The sequence below is a fragment of the Gossypium hirsutum genome, chromosome A09 (assembly GCF_007990345.1).
Source record: "Gossypium hirsutum isolate 1008001.06 chromosome A09, Gossypium_hirsutum_v2.1, whole genome shotgun sequence".
Classification (NCBI taxonomy): domain Eukaryota; kingdom Viridiplantae; phylum Streptophyta; class Magnoliopsida; order Malvales; family Malvaceae; genus Gossypium; species Gossypium hirsutum.
The window spans coordinates 75,235,254-75,260,392 of NC_053432.1; the positions used below are offsets into that span (position 1 = coordinate 75,235,254).

Here is a 25,139-nt window from a genome sequence, read left to right on the forward strand (position 1 = left end):
GCCGGAGGTTAAATCACACTATCAAACTATTGATCGATATATAAAGTTTTTAAAGTATTTTAAGTCTTTGGCATGTATGGAGACTCGTTTAATTGTTATTAAGTTGCTAGGAATTGGCTTAAAATACTGACCTATGTTATTTGAAGGTCTCTATTGTATAAAGTCATTTAATGTAGATAGTCTTGATTATGTTATTAATTAAATGATACAATTTATGAATGTGCATGCTTGCCTATGTGTGTGGTTGAATTAAAGCATGATATGGGCCTTGTAAGCTCTTTTTAAGGGACAGTTTGAATGTGTTTGAAAAAGTTTTAAATTAGAGTGAAATTATGAATCGGTTTTTATACGATGATTAGTGATTAAGTTCGGTAATGCCTCGTACCCTGTTCCGGCGTCAAACACGGGTAAGGGGTATTACATTTAGTGGTTCTAAAACCTTAAAACTTAATCAATAAATTTTTCGACTTCGAATTCGTGGTTCTAAAACTATCGTTCCGTTTAGGCCCTAAATCGGGATGTTACAGCAACTTCTGCAAATAAGCCCTAATAGGCAAATTAAACATGCAATCTATAAAATTTCTTATCAATACTCTAACACATGCATCTAATCACTCGGTAAATCATAAAAATTAATCGAAATAAACTTTTCTATCTCAGATTTGTGGTTTCGCAACCACTATTCCATTTAGGCCCTATTTCGAGATGTTACAAAAATAATGATATGATTATTGATGTGACATTTGATATGACAAAAAAATATTGACATGAAAGACTTAATTGATCTTTAATTATTTTACAAAGGTTTAATAATTTTTTAATTATTTTAGTTGATTTAATTGATTTATAGAAATTATATAAAAATAATAAAAAATTATAAAAGGAGAAGTCACTTTAGATTTTTATAATATTTAATAATTTTATATACCAATTTTTTAATAATTTATATAATTTTTTAGATTTTTTTTATAATTTTACAATATTTTAATAATTTCTAATAATTTTTTAAACTTTTTAATGAAAAATTATTATTCAATATTGTTTTACCTCACAAACTACCTTACATCATTCTTCACTCCATCTTTATCTCGTATCATTACTCCTTAACCAAAACCATTACTCATTATTAACCTTAAACCACCAAACACTTAACCAGAGGCGAAGCCAGAAAAATTTTTTAGGGGGGCGGATGAAATTTTAATTTTCTATAGTTTATATCTTTATAATTTGTAATGAATTAAATCAAATTTTTATAATTTTAGGGGGGGTCAAAGTACAATTTTACCTTTACTAATTTAAATTTTTAAAAAAATTTAAAGGGCCAAAAATATAATTTTACATTTTAGGGGGGCCGGGGCCCATGCCAGCCCCCTAGCTACGCCCCTGCACTTAACTCATTATTTTTCAAACCTTATACTTAGCACCCCATATAAGTTTGATCACCATCACACTTTTAAAATAACAAAATTTTTCTATAATTTTCTTATATATATTTATAAATTCTTTTATAAATTTTTAAAACTTTTAATAAGTTTTTATAACTTTTTTAAATAACTTTTTTATTAAAAATTTTATATATTTTCTATAAGGTAGTGTTTAGAAAATCACCTAATAATTGAATTTGAGTGTAATTACACAAGGACGACGTGTTTAGGTAACTATTTTAATTAACGGGTCTACTGAATTGCGTGTAATTGGAGCACTTCAATTACACTTTCCAATCCTTAGAGGAATGTGAGGATTAGAGTAATTATGTAGGGAATTACACCCAAATCTCATTTTAAAAAAATTATTGTTATACAAGTTATAAAAATTATATTAATAGCATGAACATATATGAGTGTTTGGGATGATTATTGTAAAAAAAATTTATATTATAAATCCTCAAAAGTTATATTATAAAAATAATGTGTGTATTTTATAAATTTATAGTAAAAAATTATATTATCTAAATCCCAAAATAAATTCTAAAGTTACGGTAAAAAAATTTATTATAAAAAATAATTTACATATTATAATATATTTATTTATAAAAAGTTATGACCAAATATGGACATAGTTTATTTATGTCTCCATATTATATATTATAAAAATAATATACTTATTTATAAAATATAACTTTTTTATCTTAATTTATTTATTAAAAATAACTTTCTAAAGTTATGACAAAAAATAATATTATTTTATAAGAAGTAGTATAAAAGTTATATAATATAAATTTTATATTATATTTGACTTAATTTGCGTATTATAAAAAATGATATAATAGACTATTTAGTCTGTAAATACAAACATTATAAGGTTGATGCTAATGATGCAAATAGAAAATATTTTCTTGCACCATATCGTTAGGTATGATATCATTTAAAAGAATGGAGTCAACAAGCACTATAGATAACTTGTGAACTCTTTGATTTGAGATATTCAATGCTTTGAAATGTGGTTGAAATAACATTTGTTGTTCTAAAATAATATTTCTTATATTAACAACATCGGCTTAGTAAAGCATAAAGAAAAAGTTGGATCGTACTAATATGTTGCATATTTCATTACTTCAATCATAAGTGGAATTAAGATAATCCATACTTTGAAGAGTAAATGGAAAAAGATATTGATAATCTTAATTATGCGGATTCAAATTCAGATGATACTGAACTCGATCAAGGTTAAGGACCAACAAATGATGATAATGGGCACATGTTAAATATTAAAGAGGGAATAACCCAACAAATATGCACTAGAACAATTAGATAATATTACATATGATGTTTATTTTTCTTACCTTTTTTATTAGTGACCGTATTATTATCTACTTTTTTAGACTGACATTATACACATGACGATTTAATTTTAATTTAGTTATTTGTTTATAAATTATTTTTGTAATACTAGTGTTTTTTATAGTAATTAATATTTTTTAATATTTATAAATTATGTAACTGTGTAATTACAATTTGTATTATCAAACATGAGATGGAAAATTACGATATAATTACACTCTATTAACCAAACATGTCTAGAGAATTACAATTTTTTGTAATTATAAGAGCATGTAATTACTATCTTAGTAATCACACTTTCGTTCAATTACTTTGTGATGTCCAAAATAGATTGTAATTTTTTTATAAATTATATATATTTAAAAATTTCTATAATTTCTAAATTTTTATATTATTTATATAATATTTTCATTTTCTCGTAACATATTAATAATATTTATAGTTTTTCTATATTTTTTTACATTTTTCTTTAATAATTTTAGGCTCAAATAATAAAAAGATGAATTAAGTTGTCCATATCAGAATTATTCCACATCAACCGTCATATATCATTTTTTTTCAACGACATCTACCACATTAATACTTAATGATTTGTCAAGAACTTTAACGGAAAATTATATATTTAGAGCTTAATTGATTGCTAAATATTATTTAAGGGTTTAATTAATTGTACTTCTGGATGAAATTATAAATTTCAAAAAGTAATTCTTTTGGTAGTTAAGTCTCTATTTAACTTTTTGTTTTAAATTAACTCTCTGCATGACAGAAGATCAAAACTTTTGTGTTCTCTTGTTCATTGGAGAGAATAAGATTCCGTGAAAGATCAAACCAAGAAAGCAGAAAAAAGATGGAACCTTTTTATATATATAAATTCATCGTTAGTTCAGTACTTATAGTTATGGTTGGTTGGTTCCTTTTTTATCTCATTTTCAAATATCTTTTTCCCCTCTTTCATAAGGATTTTAGCTATAACACAATTTAAGATGATGATGGGATCTAAGAAAAGATCTTTAATTTAATAACTGTTTATCAAGCATTAGGACTGAACTTTTGTGGGAAATTGAGCTAATGATGTCCTTGAGAACTTACCATTACAGTTTATGGCTATAAGCCTAGTTCGCTAATAGTTTACCGCAACACCTTAATACGAGTGAGGCGTTCTTGTCTTTGCAGACATGCAATTAGACTGTTATTATCAATCTTGTTGTTGAAAGTTTGTTTTGGCATTGTAGCAAAAAACATGGAATCCAGCAGTTGCTTGCTGCAGAACAAGATGCTCAGCACATCATCTATGCTGCCAGAAACGGTGACAGTCTTTCAACAGATTTACGGATTGGGCCATATTTAAGTGTTTTATATGGGTTTACTGAACTCTTATAGATTAATATCAATTACGGCTGCAAATATGAGTGACCACTATGGATATTTCCCTTTACCAAGCAGGACACAAACAAAAACAAAAAGAAATGGAAAGAAACATTAGTATTTATTTATTTTGATTCCTTCTGCAGCTTGACTGCCCCCACCCCAGCCGTTTGTTAACATGCTACTGCCTACTACAATGCTATACCAGTATACAGCAATAAAGTAAAATGAAAACAATGTAACCTATACATATTTATTTTTAAAGAAGCAAACAAAATCTAGGTTGAGTTCCAAGCAAAATGTTCATCCAGGACAGTCCACATGCAATGATCAGAGTCCCCCTTACACAATGTGGGTCCACTTCTTATCCTGGACCATGGATCTACCACCCTCACCCTCACTCTGCATACCATATATTCACACAATGGAATGGCTTTAATACCACCGAATAGTGACTACTCATGGACGCTAATATCTGCTCGGAACTCAAGCTTTCTGGGGTCCTAAACTCTATTAATTAAGGTATTAACATCGGATTCTAACAACAGCATTTGACTTGAGAGTTAATCTATTTGTCTGGTAAATGATATACATATAATAAAAGAAAACTGAATACAAAAAGAATAAGATGGATCCTATGCAAATAATTGGGCTTGGGGATGGTGGGTGGGGGGTAATATTTATATTCTATATACAATGTATAGACCAATGGGATTAGATTTTTGGAAGATTTTGGTGACCCCAATTGGCTATTTGTTCGGCATTATAGTTTTGACTGTGGAGTGCAAAAAGATTCAGGTTGACTATACAGTGAGTCGTTTAGTTCCAAAAAAGAAAAAAAAAGCCAGACAATCTGAGCAAGCAAGCATGTGATTGTGATATGATGGGGGCGTTTATAATTTCTAGGGTAGAGGATTTTGGCAGCTACTGCACAATTCACACCCAATTACGGTGACAACCCAACAAAGAAATTTCAATATTGGATTTGGTTTTTTCTTCCAGCATCAATGTTTAGTTTAGTTTTTTTTTTTTTGGTACTTTGAGAATTTGATTTACTCTCCATCCCTTTGCATTTATTATATTTGCCAGCATGCAAATCTAAACATAACTTTGCTGTCTGATTACAGTTCTTGTCCTGTTTCAGAGTTTTTTTCTTTCTTCCTATAAATTATATTAATTAGCCCATTCTATTAATTTAACCGTTAAATTAGTTATTAAATATTTGAATATAATGATAAATATATATTTATTTAAAAAATTAAAAATATTCAATAAAATACAAGACTACAATAAAATAATTTGAAATTTTTTAAAAAAATTTTTAATTATAACATCCTTTAAATAAAATAAATGTGAGAAGAGATGGAGAACGAAAAGTTATGGGGTGAGTAGGATCAAACTTGCAGACCCTTTTTTAATAATTGTAAAATTGTATTGTGGTTGTAGTGGGATGATTAGCAAAGTTTTATAAAATTTTATAAAGTTGGCAACCAAGTTAATGTTTTTTTTCTCTTAGTAATATTTGGATGATTAAGAAACAGGAAGATAGTGGTTCCTGGTCATTGGTTGTTTAATATTTTGTAATTAACAAATGATAATGGCATATTAGTGCCCAATTTTGTTTCATGGTAAGTGAGGCACTCTTTATCCATTTATACAAACAAACATTTAGTCTATTTATAAGTTAGGCCAATGCACATTAAAATGTGTAACAAGCTGCCTCTTTTTTATTTTTTAAAATAATTTAACCTTTCAATTTGAACCCAACATAAAAAAAAATCAAACAATTTTAATATCCCACCTAATTTCTTCTCCATCAAATTTGTTAGTATAATAAGTGAAGTCACACTAACTTAATTAAACCTAAAACCATGATATTATTTGAATCTTAGAAATAGAGGTAAAACCTGCAAATTAATTTTCATAAAAAAAAAATAGCAGCCTCTAAAAAAACCTTGCCACTTTATTCAACATGGGTCCCTCTTGAAGGACTACCTTTTTCTGGAAAAACATTTACTCTTTTTGGAAATAACACATCACTGTCTTAAAAATAGAATAGAATAGAATAGAATAGATTTTCAGGAAGCTTAAAAATATTACGATTTTAGTAAAAACTGTGTTATAATTTTGAGTATGGGTTGAAGCGTTTACGGATTCTCATAGGTCTCCAGTGCCCACACATTTGAAGGTGGGCTAATGGAGCATTTCTTGGAAATCAAAACAATGGAATTTACTTTGAAATAGTAATTTGATGAGAAGTTGATTTCATGATTAGCACTGTTGGCGGGTAAAACTCAACTACAAAGCAACAGTTAATTATGGAAAACCTTCCATTATCTTTGTAAAAATGAAAAACCAACAAAACAGAGGAGAAAAAGAAAAAACAAAAAAATGGCGACACCCACGTTATTTCATCGTCATTCGTCACCAACCTCATCAACTATCTCTATCTCTTTCTTTTTTCTATTGTTCACTTCAACCTCAAACAACCCACCCTTTCATTTCCACTTCAATCCCATGTCAACAAACAAGAAGAGCAGAAAACGAGGAGGAAGAAGACGATAACAACCAAGACCCGCCGCCAGCTATGAAAATCCTCAGAACCACAGTGTTTCTCCTCCTTCTCCTCCTTGCTTCCGCCATTTCCACATCTGGGTTCGGATCAATGGGCCCCATCTCCGCCGCATTCGGCGACGACGGGTTCTTCTGCGCCATTGATGCCAGTGGGAAACAGGAAGTCATATGTTGGAGCAAAAACAACAGCTCTCCTTCTTCATCTACTTCTACTAGTACTAGTACTACTATAACTACTACTTCATCTGCTTCAACTTCACTATCATCGATGGACACTCCTTCTCAAGTTCCTCCAATGGCAGCTCTATCAGGCGGCGAAGGTTTCCTTTGTGGTATATTAGCTAATACTTCTCAGGTTTTCTGTTGGAGCTTGGTGGCGTCAGGTATGGATCTTGTTCCTTCAGATTACAAAACCACAGCATATTCTTATATAGCTTCTGGAAGGAATCATGTTTGTGGAATTAGAGGAGCTTATTATTCCGATCATGGATATGGTACCGTCGATTGTTGGGAAATTGTAAAAAGTTCAAATAATACTTTAAGTTCAAAACAGAGTACTCTGTTTTATAATGAGACTATCAATAACCTTGCCTTCAAAAAGATTGTTTCTGGTGAGGGGTTTAGTTGTGGTGGGATTAGAGAAGGAGGTCTTGTTTGTTGGGGACCAAATTCTGATTCTTTAGGGGTTTCCAATGTTTCCAAGAGTTTTTCAGTTTTAGCCTCAGCTAAAGGTTCTATCTGTGGTATCCTGGATTCATCTCGTGAAGTCAAATGCTGGGGTGATTCTGATTCATTTTCCGGTTGTCCAATCGGGGTCCATTTCATATCATTGACAGCTGGCGCTTATCATTTTTGTGGGATTCGAGAGGATGATCATGGGGTTGAATGTTGGGGCAGTTTCAATTTTTCTTCAGTTCCGAAGCATTCTGGATTCATGGCACTTGCTTCATCAGACTTCACTACATGCGGCATAAGGGAAGATGATTTAGTTCTAGATTGTTGGTCCAGAAATGCCACTTTGCAGCCTGATTATAATCCTCCACTGGAATTGTGCAGCCCCGGTCTTTGTCGTCCAACCTCTTGCCTTGAAGGGGAGTTTGCTTTCAACGCAAGTAACCTAAACGAGCCGGATTTGACTAGCTTGTGTGTTAGGAAAGATTTGCAGATTTGTTCACCTTGTGCATCAAATTGCTCTGCAGGTTTCTTCTTGTCTAGTCCATGCACTACGAATGCCGACAGAATATGCACTGGTTGCTCTCTTTGCCAAAACAGTTCTTGTTGGGATGTTTGTGGACTCCAACCATCCTCACAGAAAAACTGGCATCATATGATTAGACTAGCAATCATAGTTGCTTCTTGTGTTTCTTGTTTTTTGCTGATATTGCTTAGTTGGTGTTTTCTTCCACGTATGTTTGCGACAAAACCGGAAGAAGGGACAAAAAAACAGTTCAAGTCTTGCATAGGAAAACCAGACCAGTTGGATGGCGAAGCCACTGCTGATTTATTCCCTTCTGTTTCAGTCACTTCTTGTCCTGGAACAGCTCAAATTTTCCGACTTACGGAGCTAAAAGATGCCACTAATGGGTTCAAGGAGTTCAATGAGCTTGGTAGGGGAAGTTACGGTTTTGTTTACAAGGCAGTGCTAGCGGATGGGAGGCAAGTTGCTGTCAAGAGAGCGAATGCTGCAACAATAATCCACACCAACAGTCGTGACTTCGAGATGGAACTTGAAATCCTTTGCAATGTGAGGCATTGCAATATTGTGAATTTGCTAGGTTACTGTTCCGAGATGGGGGAAAGGCTGCTCATTTATGAATATATGCCTCATGGTACCCTTCATGATCACCTTCATGGTGGGCTTTCTCCTTTGAGTTGGAGCCTTCGTTTGAAGATCTCATTGCAGGCTGCGAGGGGACTTGAGTACCTGCATAAGGAAGTTGAGCCTCCAATTGTCCACCGTGATGTCAAGACTTCAAACATTCTACTGGACTCAGATTGGGGAGCACGGATAGCGGATTTCGGACTTTTTACATCAAGCGAGAAGGATCTTGATCTTAGTGGAGACATGAAAAGTGATGTTTACAGATTTGGGATTGTTTTGTTGGAGATTCTCAGTGGAAGGAAAGCTTATGATAGAGATTATACACCTGCAAGCATCGTTGATTGGGCAGTTCCCTTAATTAAACAGGGTAAGGCAGCTGCCATTATCGATTGTTACGTTGCGCTTCCGAGAAATGTTGAGCCTTTGCTTAAATTGGCTGATATAGCTGAGTTGGCTGTCAGAGAAGATCCTAGTGAACGGCCTACTATGTCAGATATAGTAATTTTGTTGCAGCAAATAGTGAAGGATGGATTGCTCTTATGATCTTCGCCCCCTATTATTCTTTTTTATTTTTTCTTAAAACCAAATGAACAGATTAGCAAAATGCATAGGTAGTTTGGAAACTGTAAATCAGCTTCTTGTACATTAGAACGAGATGCAATGTATTACTAAATTTCCATAAAGTGAAGAAGATTCGATTCTTTTTTTATGAAAATAAGAGTGCTTCATGGTGAGCTTAGCTTTCTTGAGGGAAATGGAAATATTTGGGCCTTTGGGGAGACCAAAAACCTTATATATGGTATTGGGTTGACTCTCATTGATTGTATAGTACTGCATTCAGCATCATAATAGACTTATAAAAGGGTAATTCATATCAACTTGCCTTTTCTGCAATTATGTTGGAACCTTTAGAATCACTTGTCTGATGTCTGTAAAGCAAGCTTTCAGCTTAAAATGTTTATAGTTTTGAAGTAGAAGCCCTAAGCCTTTCTGTTCAACTCTTACTTAGTGTTTTCCATATCCCATATCAGATTTACTCATAGGTTACAGGAGAAAAGATTTTGATGTTCTATCCTACAGACTACAATTTATGCCAGGAATTACAAAATTACATTGTTTTTAAGGGACCAACCAACTAGGATTTTAGTATAGATTTTGTTTTCCTCCCATCTCTTTGGTTTCTTTATAACGCAGGCCTCTCATCATTGCATGAAATGGTGTCTTTGAAAACCTTATAAGCGTATGCACATTATGCAGTTATTTTTTCTCTGGTTCACTACTTGACTACGATTTATGATCCTCAAACCATTTTTCTATTTGAATTAGTATGTATCATTATTTATCCATATTTAAAAAAAAATTAATATAAGTATATAAAAATTATTTACAAATATAAAATAATTGAAAAAATAAATATAAAATACTCATAAATCACATAAAATAATTTTTATTTGTCAAGATAACTTATTATTATTACTCTTTTCACATAAAGGATGTCACAATATATATTTTCAATAATCAATGCAACTACAAAAATGTTAAAAAAATATATGTAATATTAATAATATTTAATAAAATAAAAAAATTATAAATTTATGAAGCATTTCATATTAAAATAAATTTATTTTTGTTTCAAAAAGTAAAAATGTCATCTTTTTAAGGATTAAAATCTTATAAACTTAGTTAATTTATATATTATATAAAAACAACTTCTAAGGCTGTTTTTGAAAAAAAAAAACTTTTATGAGCAAGTAGGGGAGTTAATCGCCTCAGAGACAAGAGTAAGCATCTTTGCTAGAGTCATTAATCACCTTTTGCTTATAGTTCCTTTACGCGTTTTCAAATGAAGAATATGTTCCTTCTGTTTTTGTTTTTAGGCTTTCATAAACTTTTCATCCATGGAAAAAATGTTTTTCTATTAAAGTTTTCTTACAACGGTTTTGTTTGCTTCTATAGTATGATAGGTTTAGTTTTTTCGATTTTCCAAGCATTTGGGAGAAAGAAAGTAAAGTCGCGGTTCAATGATTTGTTAAGTGGTTATGGTGGTGGTTTTGGTGGTGTTGTCCATATAGGATGGGGAAGTTGACGAGTAGCATATTAATTCCAGTGGGAGGAGTAAATCAAGCTAGGGGCAACGCCGAACAACAAAAGGATGGGTTACAGGACAAGCTTGTCGTTAAGCGTCGTGGTGGGTCGAGTGGACTTCCAATCGCCAAGGATGTTTCCATTGGAACGAGGAGTGTATATGGACTAGATGCTATCTTCTTGAAGTGGAACGAGGGTAGATTAGGGGTGAACAAATGGTGGATCTTGCCGGAGCGGGGTCTCTCATCATTCATTTGTCACGGGAGATGTGTGATATCAAGAGAGCTCTGTACATATCAATGCGAAAATGTCAGTTTGCACGAAGGTAGCTCAAACAATGATTGGATGCGCATGAATCTTCCCTTTAACAGGATGCTAGTCAACGAAGGGACCCCAGTCATTATTTTCTTGTAAAAGACGAAAGGCGAAAAGTGTCTACAGAGGTGGTGTGATAGATGGGTCAGATCTTAAGGCGATGGTGGCGGGAGACGAAAGATTGGAATGGGTCTCAACGGTCATGGTGCTTACCATCAGTTTGTTTGTTGTTGAATGCTTTCGCCATTGTCTGTTACTAGCAATGGATGTGGACAGCAGTGAATTTGAGAGCTTTTCAATTTGTTGGTATTCTGGTTTTTAGATGAGGAAAGCTCCAGTGTGGCTAGAATCTAAACTTTTCTTTTGATGTTTTCTTTTTAAGTCCTAGGCTTTGTCTTTTATTTGGTTTTTTGTTTTTATTTCCATTTGTGCAACGTTATCATATTACTTTAATAAAGATGTCCAGCTTTTGTTTAAAAAAAAATTAATAGGGATATTTTAGATAATATAAAAATTAATATAAATATTTTAGGTAGTATAAAAAATCAATAGGGGTAATTTAGACATTAACCAAAAAAAAGGTGTATTTTAGGTAATATAAAAAAAAGGATAATTTAGAAATTAAAACTTAATAAGGATAATATAGTTATTTTTTATTATGATAATATCATAAAAACGGAAATTAGAATTGCAATATAAATATCTGTTACTTTCTTTTATGATAATATTGTTATAAAATATGTGAAAAATTATACCCTTTCTCTTTTATCTTTCTGCATTTAATTCTTTCTTTAACTTGCATTTAAATATAAAAATTTGGCTTTATAATTAATTATATATTATTTAGCAATTAATTTATATTCAAGCTTTGCGTTGAATATAAAAATCTATTAGGTCTTTTTTTTTTGGTTATATGTTTTTAATTTTTTTCCTTTTTTATATTTTGGATGATGAATTTATTTATGGTAACTAAATTATGAAATCTCCAAGATTTAATCTCATTTTAAAACCTTTTATATATTTTTTATTCACTTCATTTACTATATATTATATTGTAACATTTCATATAATAAAATTCCTCCTACCCTTTATTTCCAGCTAAATATGGATTTAAAATTCTAAAAACTTTTCATTATTTTATTATATATCAATTTTGATTTGAAAGTGTTAGTCTATTTTCTTTTTCTTTTTTTTTATAAAATGGTTCAAATCTAGATTAAAAAATAAAAATAAACACTCCATCAATATGTGACAATTTATATTTCTATTTTTAATTTTTTATCATAAGAATTAATTATTTTCATTATCAATTTTGATTTGAAGATTATTGAGTCAATTTCCAACATAAAAATTAATAAAGGGAAAATAATCATTTAATTATTTTCTTGTTCACAATAATTTATAGGATTTAAATTTAAATTATTGAGTCAATTTCCGGCCTTAGTTTTCATCAATTTTCTTTTCATTTTCCTTGAAACTTTTAAATTATCATAATAAATTTTACTTTAATTTCTTATTTTCCATTTTTACTTATTAAAACTCATAGTATTCCTTATTAAATCATATGTAAGGTCCGAAGTCTTGGTATAGTTGTTTAACTTTTTGATATGTGACTTACTTATCCTATTGACACATGGCAACACAATCTATCTACATATTTTTTTTAATTAATAGAAAATTATAATTTAAAATTATAATCTATTTTTAAATTAATAGAAGATGATCTTAAATTAATTTAAATTATAATCTATTTTTTAAAATTATATGTTAATATCTATGCAAATAAAATTAGAAATATATTCAAATGAAATCAATAAATTCATAAATCAAAATCTAAAATATTTATGTAATTTATCAAACCCATTCAAATATTTCTAATAGATCCCTAAAAGTAAATAATTTAAATAATACAAATAAACTCTCAAGTTATACAAGTACAAAAATAATTATTATTTTTATTATTCAATTTTTTTTAAATAAAAAAAACCATAGCAGCTTCACCAATTCTTTCTGCTTCACCCACCACGGCACCATTGAACTCTTCCTTCCATGGCAGCTTCACCAGTTCCTTCTAGTTCAGCCGCTCTTCCATTGTTGGCCAACATTTCTTTTGTTTTTTTCCGTCTACGAAGTCTGACTGTTAATTAAAGTTGGAGGTTACCTCCACTGATACTTTGATAGATGGATGTTGATATTGATGACCAAAAACTCCATCGAAATCTTTGGGTATTTTGAACATAAAAATTCCAGATTGAGTTGTTTCTCCATTTTAGACAAATCAAGATCTCGTGGAATGTTGAAAGTTTGATCGAGGGCCAATATTCCCCGACCGAATTGTTTCATCGATTGGGCCTCGTGTCTTGGTCGAAAAAACTAGAAGTGGCTTCAACCTGTTATGGAATGGTTTTCCTATTTTCGTTATTTCTATTAATTCTCTTGTGTTGTACACTGTGTTTTATCTCGTTTCTGTTCTAGTGATACGGTGCGTTTTTGCTATTAGTTAAACGATGTGTTTTAGTCTATTTTACTGTTCATGTGGGTTGTTATTTGAATTCCTTATATACTCGACAGAAGGAACAAAAACGGTTATAAAAAGTTTAACACAAAATTCCAATAGTCTCTCTTGTTTCTTCTCTCTTTTCTCTCGATCTCTTCTTTCTTCTTCTATAAATTTTCTGTTCAAATTCTTTCTGTGACAAAGGTATCAGAGCTCTGTCGATTCTCATGGCTGTGGAGGGAGTGACTACAAGAATGCAGAAGGAGTTTGGCATGATGCAAGGAGAACTTACTCAGTTGCAGGTTGAGTTTTCTCAGCTAGATGCACGGATTGAAGTGCGTTTGACAGATTTTCAAGAAGGAATTAAGTAGGAAGTGCGTTCGGAGGTAAGATCTGAACTTCATTCTTTTGAACAGTACTTTGGACAAAACCCTCCTGCTACGGTTACTGGTATGATAACTGGTAAGGGAAAAGGGATTTTAGGTTCTCCTCCTGATTTTCCAGCAAAGGAACACCTTGTGGTGTTGCCGATACAAGATCTCGGCCATTCCAGTATGACCTCACGATGAGGTGGTATGGAAGTTGGAAATACTTCATTTCGAGTGGATTGCCCACATTCCGACGGTAGTAATTTTCAAGGTTGGTGGTCTAAGTTGGAGCAATATGTCGAGGCGGAGGGACATGCTAAAGTTAGAGTAGTCATGTTGCATTTAGAAGGAAATGCGTTAGACTAGCATCATTTCTTTGTGCATAGACATGGAGGGTTACATCTGTTAACGTGGGAGATGTATGCTAGAGGAATTAGGGAACATTTTGGAACTGATTCCTTCATTGATCCCATGACCGAGCTGGTAATACTTAAACAACATGGATCTGTTGACCAGTTCCATGATGGATTTTTGAGTTTGTTAAATCTGTTGAACTTACCTGAACAACATGCTTTAAGCATATTTATCAGCAACTTGAAGACTGAAATAGGGCAGTATCTTAAACTTTTTAAGCCACAAACGCTGGTCGAGGGTTATAATTTAGCTCGACAGGTTAAAAATATTGTACTGGGACAAGTAAAGAAGGGGTTCACTGTTGGTAGTGCAAGTAGTTCGTCGTAGCCTCTTTTTCCTATTTCGAGAGGGTAGCAAGGAACAGGAAACGTTATTCCAGCAGGGGGTCAGTGAATAGTAATTCAGGACAAAGAATTTCATCAAAGTCCTTGTCACAAGCAGAGTTGGAGGACAGAAGGAAGAATGGCCTCTGTTTTTGGTGTGGCTCGAAGTATTCACCTGGTCATAAATGTTCTAAGTCTCAATTGTACCAACTTATTATTGAGCCAGTACGGGAACAAGGTTCTGATATGAAGCGTTCCTCCTTTGAAGAATTTTCAGATTTTTTCGATCAATTAGACTTAGTTGATCCTATTCCAGAGAGTCTTGTGTTGTCTTTACATGCTTTTCAGGGGTTGCAAGGCCATAACACTATGAGGTTTCCAACAGTTATTGGTAACACTGAAGTGGTTGCATTGGTGGACTCGGGTAGTACACACAATTTTATCGATCTCAAGGTGGCTAAAAGGTTGAACTTGGTCATAGAATCAGAAAGCACATTGCGAGTGATGGTATCAAATGGTGTACGGTTATCTATTCAGGGTATATGTCGAGCAGTTTCATGGGAAGCTCAAGGGAACAAATTTACCACTGATTTCTTGATCTTATCAGTAAAGGGATTCGATTTGGTTATTGGAATTCATTGGTTGCTATCTCTTGGGCCGATTATATGGAATTTTTCTAATTTGACTAAGAAGTTCACTCATATGGGATAGGACTGCAATCTACAGGGTACATTACCAGGTTCACTTCAACTTGTTCCCAGCAGTCAACTTTCCAAATGTTTGAGTTTGGTGGGTAATAGACCAAGTCATATGCTATTAGCTTCTTCTGATCAGACTGCCCTTGTAATGCAGCCATCTCAACTACCACCTGAATTACAAGGTCTGTTAGATGAATTCATCGATATATTCCAGGTTCCAACGAGTCTACCTCTTCCTAGATTGCAAGATCACATGATTCCCCTGATAGATGAGTCTAAAGTTGTTAAAGTACGACCTTATCGGTATCCAGCAGTTCAGAAAATAGAAATAGAGAAGCTGATACAAGAAATGCTGCAAGCAGGAATTATTAGGGATTGTAATAGTCCATTTGCCTTTCCTGTGGTGATGGTAAAAAAGAAGGATGCTAGTTGGAGGCTCTGTGTTGACTACAAGCAACTTAACCAGCTAACCATTAAAGATCGGCTCCCAATCCCAGTTATTGAAGAATTATTAGATGAATTGGGGCAAGCAAATTTCTTTTCCAAATTGGATTTGCGTTTGGGCTACCATCAGATTCGAATATGGGAACCAAATGTGTTTAAAACAACTTTTAAAACTCATGCTGGCCATTATGAATTCTTGGTCATGCCATTTGGCTTGACCAATGCGCCATCTAGCATCCAGTCCCTGATGAATTCAATATTTTGACCCTTTCTGAGGAGATCGATTCTTGTTTTCTTTGATGACATACTTGTGTATTCTCAACAGTGGACTGATCATTTGCTGTATCTACAAGAAGTGTTCCAAGTCTTGAGGTCCAATTAACTTTATGCTAAGAAGTCCAAATGTATTTTTTGGGCTACTCAAGTTGAATATTTGGGACATATTATATCTTAAGGGGTTGTTAGTATGGATCGAACTAAGGTGGCGAGTGTCTTAGACTGGTCTCCTCCCACGTCAATCAAGGAGTTGGGAGGGTTTCTTGGGTTGTCTGGATATTACCGGTGATTTATTCAAGGCTATGGTTTACTTGCTAAGCTTCTCACGGCTTTGTTAAAAAAAGACGCTCCTTGGCAATGGACATTGTTAGAGCAGAATGCTTTTAACCAAATTAAAGCTACTGTTTGTCAAGCGCCAGTTCTTATTCTACCAAATTTTCAAGAACCCTTTTGTGTGGAGACGGATGCCAGTGGTCAAGGTGTGGGAGCTGTGTTGCAACACGGTGGAAAACATATGGCATATTTTAGTAAGGCCTTGGGAGTCAAGCATCAAGCATTGTCCATTTATGATAAAGAAATGCTTGCAGTGTTACTAGCGGTTAAAAATGGCATCCCTATTTAATTGGTAGGCATTTTTTTTATCAAAACCGACCACCAAAGCTTAAAGTTCTTATCTGAACAGCAGGCAATCACACCCTACCAGCAGAAGTGGGTTGTGAAAATGCTCGGGTATGATTATTCAATTTCTTATCGCCAAGGTGTCTAGAATGTTGTGGCTGATGCATTATCCAGACAGTCTCATGATCACACTCCTCAACTACTCCAATGTGAAGGCTCTTTGGACTCTTCTTGGTCTGAAGTTTGGAGTCGCATTATGGCTTCTTATGAGACTGACAAGAAACTTTTCCAGCTGTGTCAGGATGTTCAACAGCAACCTCAGTTGCATCTTAAGTATTCTTGGACTGGTACCTTTCTACGCAGGCAGGGTAAAGTTGTGGTGGGCAATGATTCCCAGCTCCGAAGACACATTTTTGGACTTTTTCACGATAGTACTTTGGGGGGTCATTCTGGTGTCCATGCTACCCGTCACCGGATTTCGGCCTTGCTTTACTGGAAGGGTCTTTCTAAAGATGTTAAGCAGTGGGTTCGTGAATGTGTTGTCTGTCAACGCTGCAAAACTGACAATTCTACTTATCCTGGGCTTTTGCAACCGTTGCCAATACCGATCGTGCTTGGTAAGTCATTAGTATGGATTTCATTGAAGGTCTGCCCTTATCCTAAGGACATTCTGCCATTTTTGTGGTGATTGACCGTTTGACCAAGTATGGTCATTTCGTTGCCTTGATTCACCCTTTCACTGCTTTCACTGTGGCTCAAGTATATCTTCATCAAATTTACAAGTTGCATGGCATACCTGAGTCGATTGTATCTGATCGCAATTGAATTTTCTTGAGCAACTTTTGGCAGGAATTGTTTGACATTTGGAGGCCAAATTAAAGCTGTCTACTGCCTACCACCTTCAAACTGATGGCCAGACAGAAATTCTCAACAAATGTTTAGAGAGTTATTTGAAGTGTATGACCGGGGAAAAACCTTCTTCTTGGGCATCTTGGCTACCTTTGGCGGAGTGGTAGTACAATACCACCTACCATTCAGCCAATCAAACAACTCCCTACGCGACTCTCTATGGACAAGACCCACCTATTCACTTGCCTTACTTGCTTGAAGTTTCTTCAGTGGCTACTGTTGATCGTACATTGCAACACCGGGAGGCTATGCGCCAAGTTTTAAAGTTTTATCTTACTAGAGCTCAAGATCGAATGAAACAAATGGCAGACAAGCATCATTCGGAGCGGGAATTCCAAGTGGGCGACTTGGTGTATTTGATGCTCCAACCATATCGCCAACATTCTCTGTACAAGTTCATGAACCAGAAGTTGTCACCTCAGTATTTTGGACCTTTTCCTGTGAAAGCTCGTGTTGGACAAGTCGCCTACAAACTGTCGTTACGCCTGATGCTCGTATCCACTCTATGTTCCATGTCTCGCAGTTAAAGAAGCATATTGGTTCAGCAGTGAGTGCTTCTACCTTGCCACCTATAGGGTCTGATGGTGCTCTTCTAAAGACTCCAATCTGAATACTGGACAGAGGAATGGTTAAACAGGGGAACCATGTTGCTGTGGAGGTTCTCGTTGAATGGGCGGACACCTTCCCTGAGGACTCTACTTGGGAAAATCTGCAGGCTCTTCAGAGTCGTTTTCCTACATTTTATCATTGAGGACAATGATCCTTTTCAGGAAGGGAGTATTTGTTGTGGAATGGTTTTCCTATTTTCGTTATTTCTGTTAATTCTCTTGTATTGTACGCTACGTTTTATCTCGTTTCTGTTCTAGTGATATGGTGCGTTTTTGCTATTAGTTAAACGATGTGTTTTAGTCTATTGTACTGTTAGTGTAGGTTGTTATTTGAATTCATTATATACTCGACAGAAGGAACAAAAACGGTTATAAAAAGTTTAACACAAAATTCCAGTGTTCTTTCTTGTTTCTTCTCTCTTTTCTCTTCTTTCTTTTTCTATAAATTTTCTGTTCAAATTCTTTCCGTGACACAACCCAGTTCACAGTATCAGTCCAGGAAGGGGATAGAGTAGAGAAAACGAGTAAACGGTGTCTGAATTGGGTAGGAGATGACGAGGTTAACCATGTGCACCCATTGGAAAGAGGGACCGCCATTGAAGACGGCAGTAGCTCAAAGCTTTTGTGGTTTATTTTGCTGAAAAAGGGTTTAGTGGAGATTTGTATTGTATGGTTCTAGATGGAATTTTACGGAATAAATTATATTAAGATATGTCGAAAACTTTAGTTTTTATACATATATTCATTCATATCTATTATTTTCTTCAATTTAATTTAATTATTTAAAACAAGTAATTTTTAAATTATAAATAAACATATTTTTTTCTTTTACAATTTTTAATCATTTTACTTTTTTCTTCTAAAAATTAATTTTTTTATTTTTATGCAACTAATTTTTTTTTAAATTAACTTCTAGACAATGAATTTTTTTTCATTTTAAATTATTTTCTATTTCATACTATATTTTTTAAAAGTAAAAATTATATTGCATTGAATCTCCAATAACAATAATTGTTATGTTATTTGATTTTTTTTATTTTAATTACTTATGTTTGTTTTCTTTTATATAGAGAGAGTTGGAGAGTAGTTTGAATATGGATGGATGTATAATAATATTTTTATATTTTTAAATTTTGATGATGTGACGAAATTCTATTGTTGCCTAAAAACTAATATTTTTAATATCATCCTAATGTAAGTTATTCTCAAAATTTTATGTGCAAAAAAATTCCAAAACTTCAAAATACATGTCATCATATCAGCGATCATGTCAATGGCAGTTACTATTTTAACGGAAATGAACTAAAAATACAAAAATATAACTCGGATAATTATTTTATAATTTTTTAAAATCAAATAACCCAATAAAATACATAATAATTAGGTGACAATTTATGTAGTTTACACTTTATTTTATTATTTAAGTTTAGATATATTTTATTTATGAATATGATGATGCTTTATAATTATTAATTTTGATTATAATTATTCTAATGTATTTTTTGTCTTTCTAATTATGATTTTTTTAACTCCCAAAAAGAAATAATAAAATTACATATATTAATTTAAAATATATTATATTTAACATATGATTCTATTAGAACATAGTGCAACATATAATATAATTTAATAATAATTAAAATATTTTTATATAATTGATTAGATTTTTATATTTTTTAATTAAAATTTATTGAATATAAAAATTTAAGATAATAAAAATAAATAGAATAATAATTAATAAAGTATAAAGAAACTCTTTAATTTAAAATTTATTTAATAAATAAGCATTACTGCGTCTTCCATCAAGCCATTGGAGTAGGGGTGTATGAAAAAATTCTAAATCGAAAAACTGAAGAGGGGAATCGGAAAAGCTGTATTTTTTCAGTTTATTGATTTTTTTTTTGTTTAATCAGTTTTCATGTTTGATTTAATTGGTTTATTGGGTCGATTTTTTATTTTGACATTTTAAATCGAATAAATTGATTAAAGCTTTTAACATTACTTTTTAAAAATGTTTTGAGAGTCAAAAGTATTTTTTAAGATATAAGTAATATTAAACAGACAACTTTTAGAGTTTGAAGTACTTTTGAACTTAAAAGCAAAAACAATTTTTTTTAAGTGTCTGTTTTTGGCAAAAGCTTTTTTAAAATCAAATGACAATTTTAACCCTTATAAAATATTTTATATAATATTTATATTGGGTATGTAATTACTTTCTTATTAAAATTTATTTTAATTATACAATATATATTTTTGAAATTTATAATGGTTATATTTTAATATTTAAAATATAGTTTATATATTCAAATTAAATTTTATAAATAATTAATATTAATTGTTTAAAAATATTTAAAATTTATATTTTATATATTAAAATATTAACAACAAATTATAATAAATTATTTTTTATATTAACTAATTTGAATATTCTCAAAAGTACTTTTTATAGTAATATTAAATAGTTAAATCTTAAACCAAATTTCTCAAAAAATACTTCTAAAAATCATTTTTCCACATTACTTTGTAAAAGCAATGTTAAACTAATCCTAAACCATAGCCCATAAAGTCATAAACCCATGACCCATTTACATATCTAAATTAAAATTTAAACCTTAAACCCAAATAACCATTAAAATTTAGTACTTCTAAAAACTCAACCTATTAAATTTAAAATCCAATGTCAAATAATATTTAAAACCCAAATTCATACCTTTTATCTAGCTTATCACTTTTGATTTGTGGCACATAAACAAAACACAAAAATCCAAACACTTTGAGACTTTTTTAAAAAATATAACCATATCGGACTTCAAATAATGTATTCCCTTTCACTACTTTTCTTGAAAGTCCGTTGAGTAGAAAAACCATTGTATGTGTAGCTTCTGCCCATAATCCTTTTTGAAAGCAATTCTCATATAACAATCATCTAATCTTCCCCTTTTATGGTACGATTCTTCCTCTCACTAATTCCTTTTTGTAGTGGAGTATATGAAGTAAGAAGTTTGTTGAACTCAAATTTTACTCGGGCTCAACAAACAGAGCCCAAAATACTAAATAAATTAACAGTCCAATTAACACCCCACTAAACCACCCCACTAACTCCATCACCTCACTTAACTATAAAAAGAAAGAGACAATCAATTGTAAAATTTGCCTATAAAAACCATTCAAAACTTTTGTAATGAAGGGTTCTTTTTTGGAGGAAAAAAAGAGAGAGATTCGAATAAAGACTTTCAATATAAAAAATACACGAGTAATCAAAAATCAAAGCAAAAGAGGTGTTTTTTTGTCTATTCTCATTTTAAGTTCTTTGTTTATTATTGTTTTTTTCTTTTAAATTTTTTTTATATACGAAAGCAAAAATAAAGGGGAAGAAGCTTACCCATTTTAAAATTATCGAAAAAAGGGGTTTTTTTAGGTTCGGCTGTCAAAAACCCAGAGCTCCCTTCTTTTTTTTTTGTTTCAAATCACAGCTGAAATGAAGCTTTTGAAGAAAATTTGGCCTTTTATAAAAATTGTAAAACGACGTTGTTTAGGGCCGTTCCAATGGCCTCAAAATGGCGTCGTTTAATGATCTAGACCCGAGATCCGACCCTAACCCGCCAAGGATCAGCGCGTTTTTGGACTGGGGGTCTATTCGCATCCCCAGTCCTTCCGCTTTTGAGGCCGGTTTCAATGTGATCCCATTTCCCTTTCATTTCTTGTTTAATTTTACCCTTGAAATTTCTTTACTATTTCATTCGGGCCCCTGATAAAACGGCGCGTTTTGGGGAACGGTTTATTACCCATCTGGTCCTCCCATATTATTCGCGTCTTCAAATTGGTCCTTCTCTCTTTTATTTTTTTTTCGAATTTGCCTCGAATTTCTGCTTTAAGTTCAAATTGGTCCCTTTTCGTTCTTTTAGCTATTTTATTAACTAATTTAATATTATTGTTACTATAATTATATTTTATTTTTGTGCTTATTATTTGCTATTATTATTATTACCTTCATTCTTTTATTACTATTGATGTTGTTATTTCTCTTGTTGTTTTTATTATTATTTATATTATTGTTATTATTATTATTGTTATTCCTTAGTTTATTATTATTATTATCTTATCATTATTTTCCATTATTGTTATCATCAATATACTATTATTATAATTTTCTACATTATTATTATATTATTACCATTGCTATCATCATATTATTAAACTAATTAACTTTATTCTGTCACATTATATATTTTATTTCTTTTATCTACATTATTATTACTATTATTATTGTCATTAGCTTCAAAAATATCATGTATTTTAAATCATTGTCAATTTTAAATATTTTACATATATTATTTCTTTTAAACTATCATATGTAGTATTTATTTTAAAATTTTTGTATGCGTCTTTGTATTTTAAATTATTATATATATACATACTATTTTTTTTAAATATTCTTATATATTATTTAGTTGTATCGTTTTATATGATAACTGTATTAAATTCTTTTTATTATTACTATTAATTTTAAAATTTTACATGTTATTTATATTAAACTTTTGTACATATCTTCTATATATTAATTATTCTAAATTATTATTTTTATTTTTATTTTTATTTTTTTTATGATATTATTTATTCTAAACCTTTATACGCAATTTTAAATTATTCTGTGTTAAATTCTTTTTATTATTACTATTAATTTTAAAATTTCACATGTTATTTATATTAAACTTTTGTACATATCTTCTATATGTTAATTATTTTAAATTTTTATATTTTTTACGATATTATTTATTCTAAACTTTTATACGCAAATTTTAAATTATTTTTTGAATTATTATTTTAAGTTATTCTATTTATAGTATTTTGTTATCTGGTATATTAATGATTTTAAATTGATTAATATCATTTACTTTAAATTATTTTCCGTAGTGTCTATTTCGAGCTTTTTTTTCTACATGTTATTCGTCTAGAATCGTCTTATTGCTTATTTTTAATTGTCCGTATTATTCATTTCATTTCATTTCTCTTTAATTATTAATATTTAAATAGTGTATGTTGAGTGACTATTGTCATTGTGTGTACTATAATTTGTTCACTTATTTCCATACTATTGTCACTCATTTGTATAGTACTTTATCCATGTGTATTGTTCCATGTTTGTAATTTCGCCTTTCATTCGTAATTGTTGCATTGTAATTTTCGACTTATTGATCCGAAATTCATGATTCCATTTCATTTCAAGTCAAATTAATATATTTTGGACCAACTTTATAAAACAAAGGCGAAGTTTGATGTTTAGAAATTCGAGGGATCGTGCCCTAATGTGTTGGGTTTCGATCTTTTGTTTGTTTAAATAATCAAATTTCCCTTTAAAATTTCGTCCGCATTTTTTAAACCTTAAAACAAAGGCGATGTTTGATGTTTAGAAATTCGAGGGATCGTGCCCTAATGTGTTGGGTTTCGATCTTTCGTTTGTTTAAATAATCAAATTTCCTTTTAAAATTTCGTCTGCGTTTTCTAAACCTTAAAACAAAGGAGATGTCCTAATGTGTTGGGTTTTGATCTTTCGTTTGTTTAAATAATCAAATTTCCCTTTAAAATTTCGTCCGCGTTTTCTAAACCTTAAAACAAAGGCGATGTTTGGTGTTCAAAAATTCGAGGGATCGTGCCCTAATGTGTTAGGTTGCGATCTTTCGTTTGTTTAAATAATCAAATTTCCCTTTAAAATTTCGTCCGCGTTTTCTAAACCTTAAAACAAAGGTGATGTTTGATGTTTAGAAATTTGAGGAATCGTGCCCTAATGTGCGGGGTTTCGATCTTTCGTTTATCCAAATAATCAAACATCCCTTTAAAATTTCGTCCATATTTTTCTTAAAAAAAAGACAATATTTCGTGTTTGGATGTTCGAGAAATCGTACCCTAACGTGTTGGGTTTCAATTTATCGTTTGACCGAATAACTAAATATTCTTTTAAAAATTTTTAATGCATAAGTTTCAGAAATCATGAGATGATCTTGGTATTGAGGGTTTGAAGTGTCGTATCCTAATGTGTTGGACGTGACATTTCATTTCTCGGAATGAGAGAATCTTAATATCCACTTCCAGTTATCCAAACATTCATAAAAAAAGGATCGTATTTTAAAATTGATTTTGAAATCTTTTCGACTTTCGACGTTGAGACGTTAATTTATCAATTAGGTACCAATTTCGGGCGTGACGAGGGTGCTAACCCTTCCTCGCACGTAACCGACTCCCGAACTCGCTTTCTCAACTTTCGTAAACCAAAATCGTTGTTTTAGTAAATCGAAATGTTTTATTAAAATGACCCAAATTACAAAGTGATCCGGTCACACCTAAACAAAAAAAAAATTGGTGGTAACTGCCAATTTTCGTTTTCTCTTCAAAATATAAAGTCAATACTTGTTTTTCAAAAATGGTTTCGACAAACATCACATACACATATCGAATACTTTCATAATCATGTGCTGCATAAACGTAATATATCACGAACCGAAACATAACACATTTTCATTAACCATCTCCTGAACCGATCCTACTCATCAAAACTCTACTCTAAGTAGCTGCTATTTAGTTCATTAAATTGAAGCAATTCTGACAACAGAAAAAGCAGAATCTGTAGTCCAAGGCCAAGCCAAACGCAATGGTCGACCCAACTCTTGGCACAAGTGCTAACTAAGCTCTCACTTCTGACAACTTAACACAAAGATTCACGCACTTGCAGCACCTTCCAACCCCCAAAACGACAAAATATATGAACCAGTTATTGCTCTTGTTTTCAAGTTTCAAGACAACAGTTCATGCATCCTTTTATGTTAATGTACACTGTTTTCTTCTTCAATTCACGAAAGGAGAAATGGAAATTTTTGCAGCCTTTTTGGCCAACTTGTCACACACACACACACACACACACATATATGTATAATATTATATATGACTATCAGGTGACCCTAAGGGAAACTTTCTTCAAACCCTCTTAGGAAATGGTAGGTTGCCTTCACTGACATGGCATTCATAGTAGCAGCTAGCAAATTAGCAAT

General features: G+C 31.7%; 2 protein-coding genes across 2 annotated transcripts; both read left to right on the forward strand.

Moving 5' to 3' along the window:
- Window positions 1–6,343: 6,343 nt before the first annotated feature.
- LOC107889606 (serine/threonine-protein kinase-like protein CCR1) lies at window positions 6,344–9,224 on the forward strand. The gene has a single exon (XM_016814087.2). The coding sequence runs from the start codon at window positions 6,493–6,495 to the stop codon at window positions 9,082–9,084; it is 2,592 nt and encodes an 863-aa protein (XP_016669576.1). The 5' UTR covers window positions 6,344–6,492; the 3' UTR covers window positions 9,085–9,224.
- A 4,999-nt stretch (window positions 9,225–14,223) lies between these two features.
- On the forward strand, window positions 14,224–15,950 carry LOC107890133 (uncharacterized). The gene is made up of 3 exons (XM_016814639.1): window positions 14,224–14,478; window positions 14,568–15,167; window positions 15,255–15,950. Exons 1-3 carry the CDS (start codon window positions 14,224–14,226, stop codon window positions 15,948–15,950), a joined length of 1,551 nt encoding a protein of 516 aa, XP_016670128.1.
- Window positions 15,951–25,139: the final 9,189 nt, after the last annotated feature.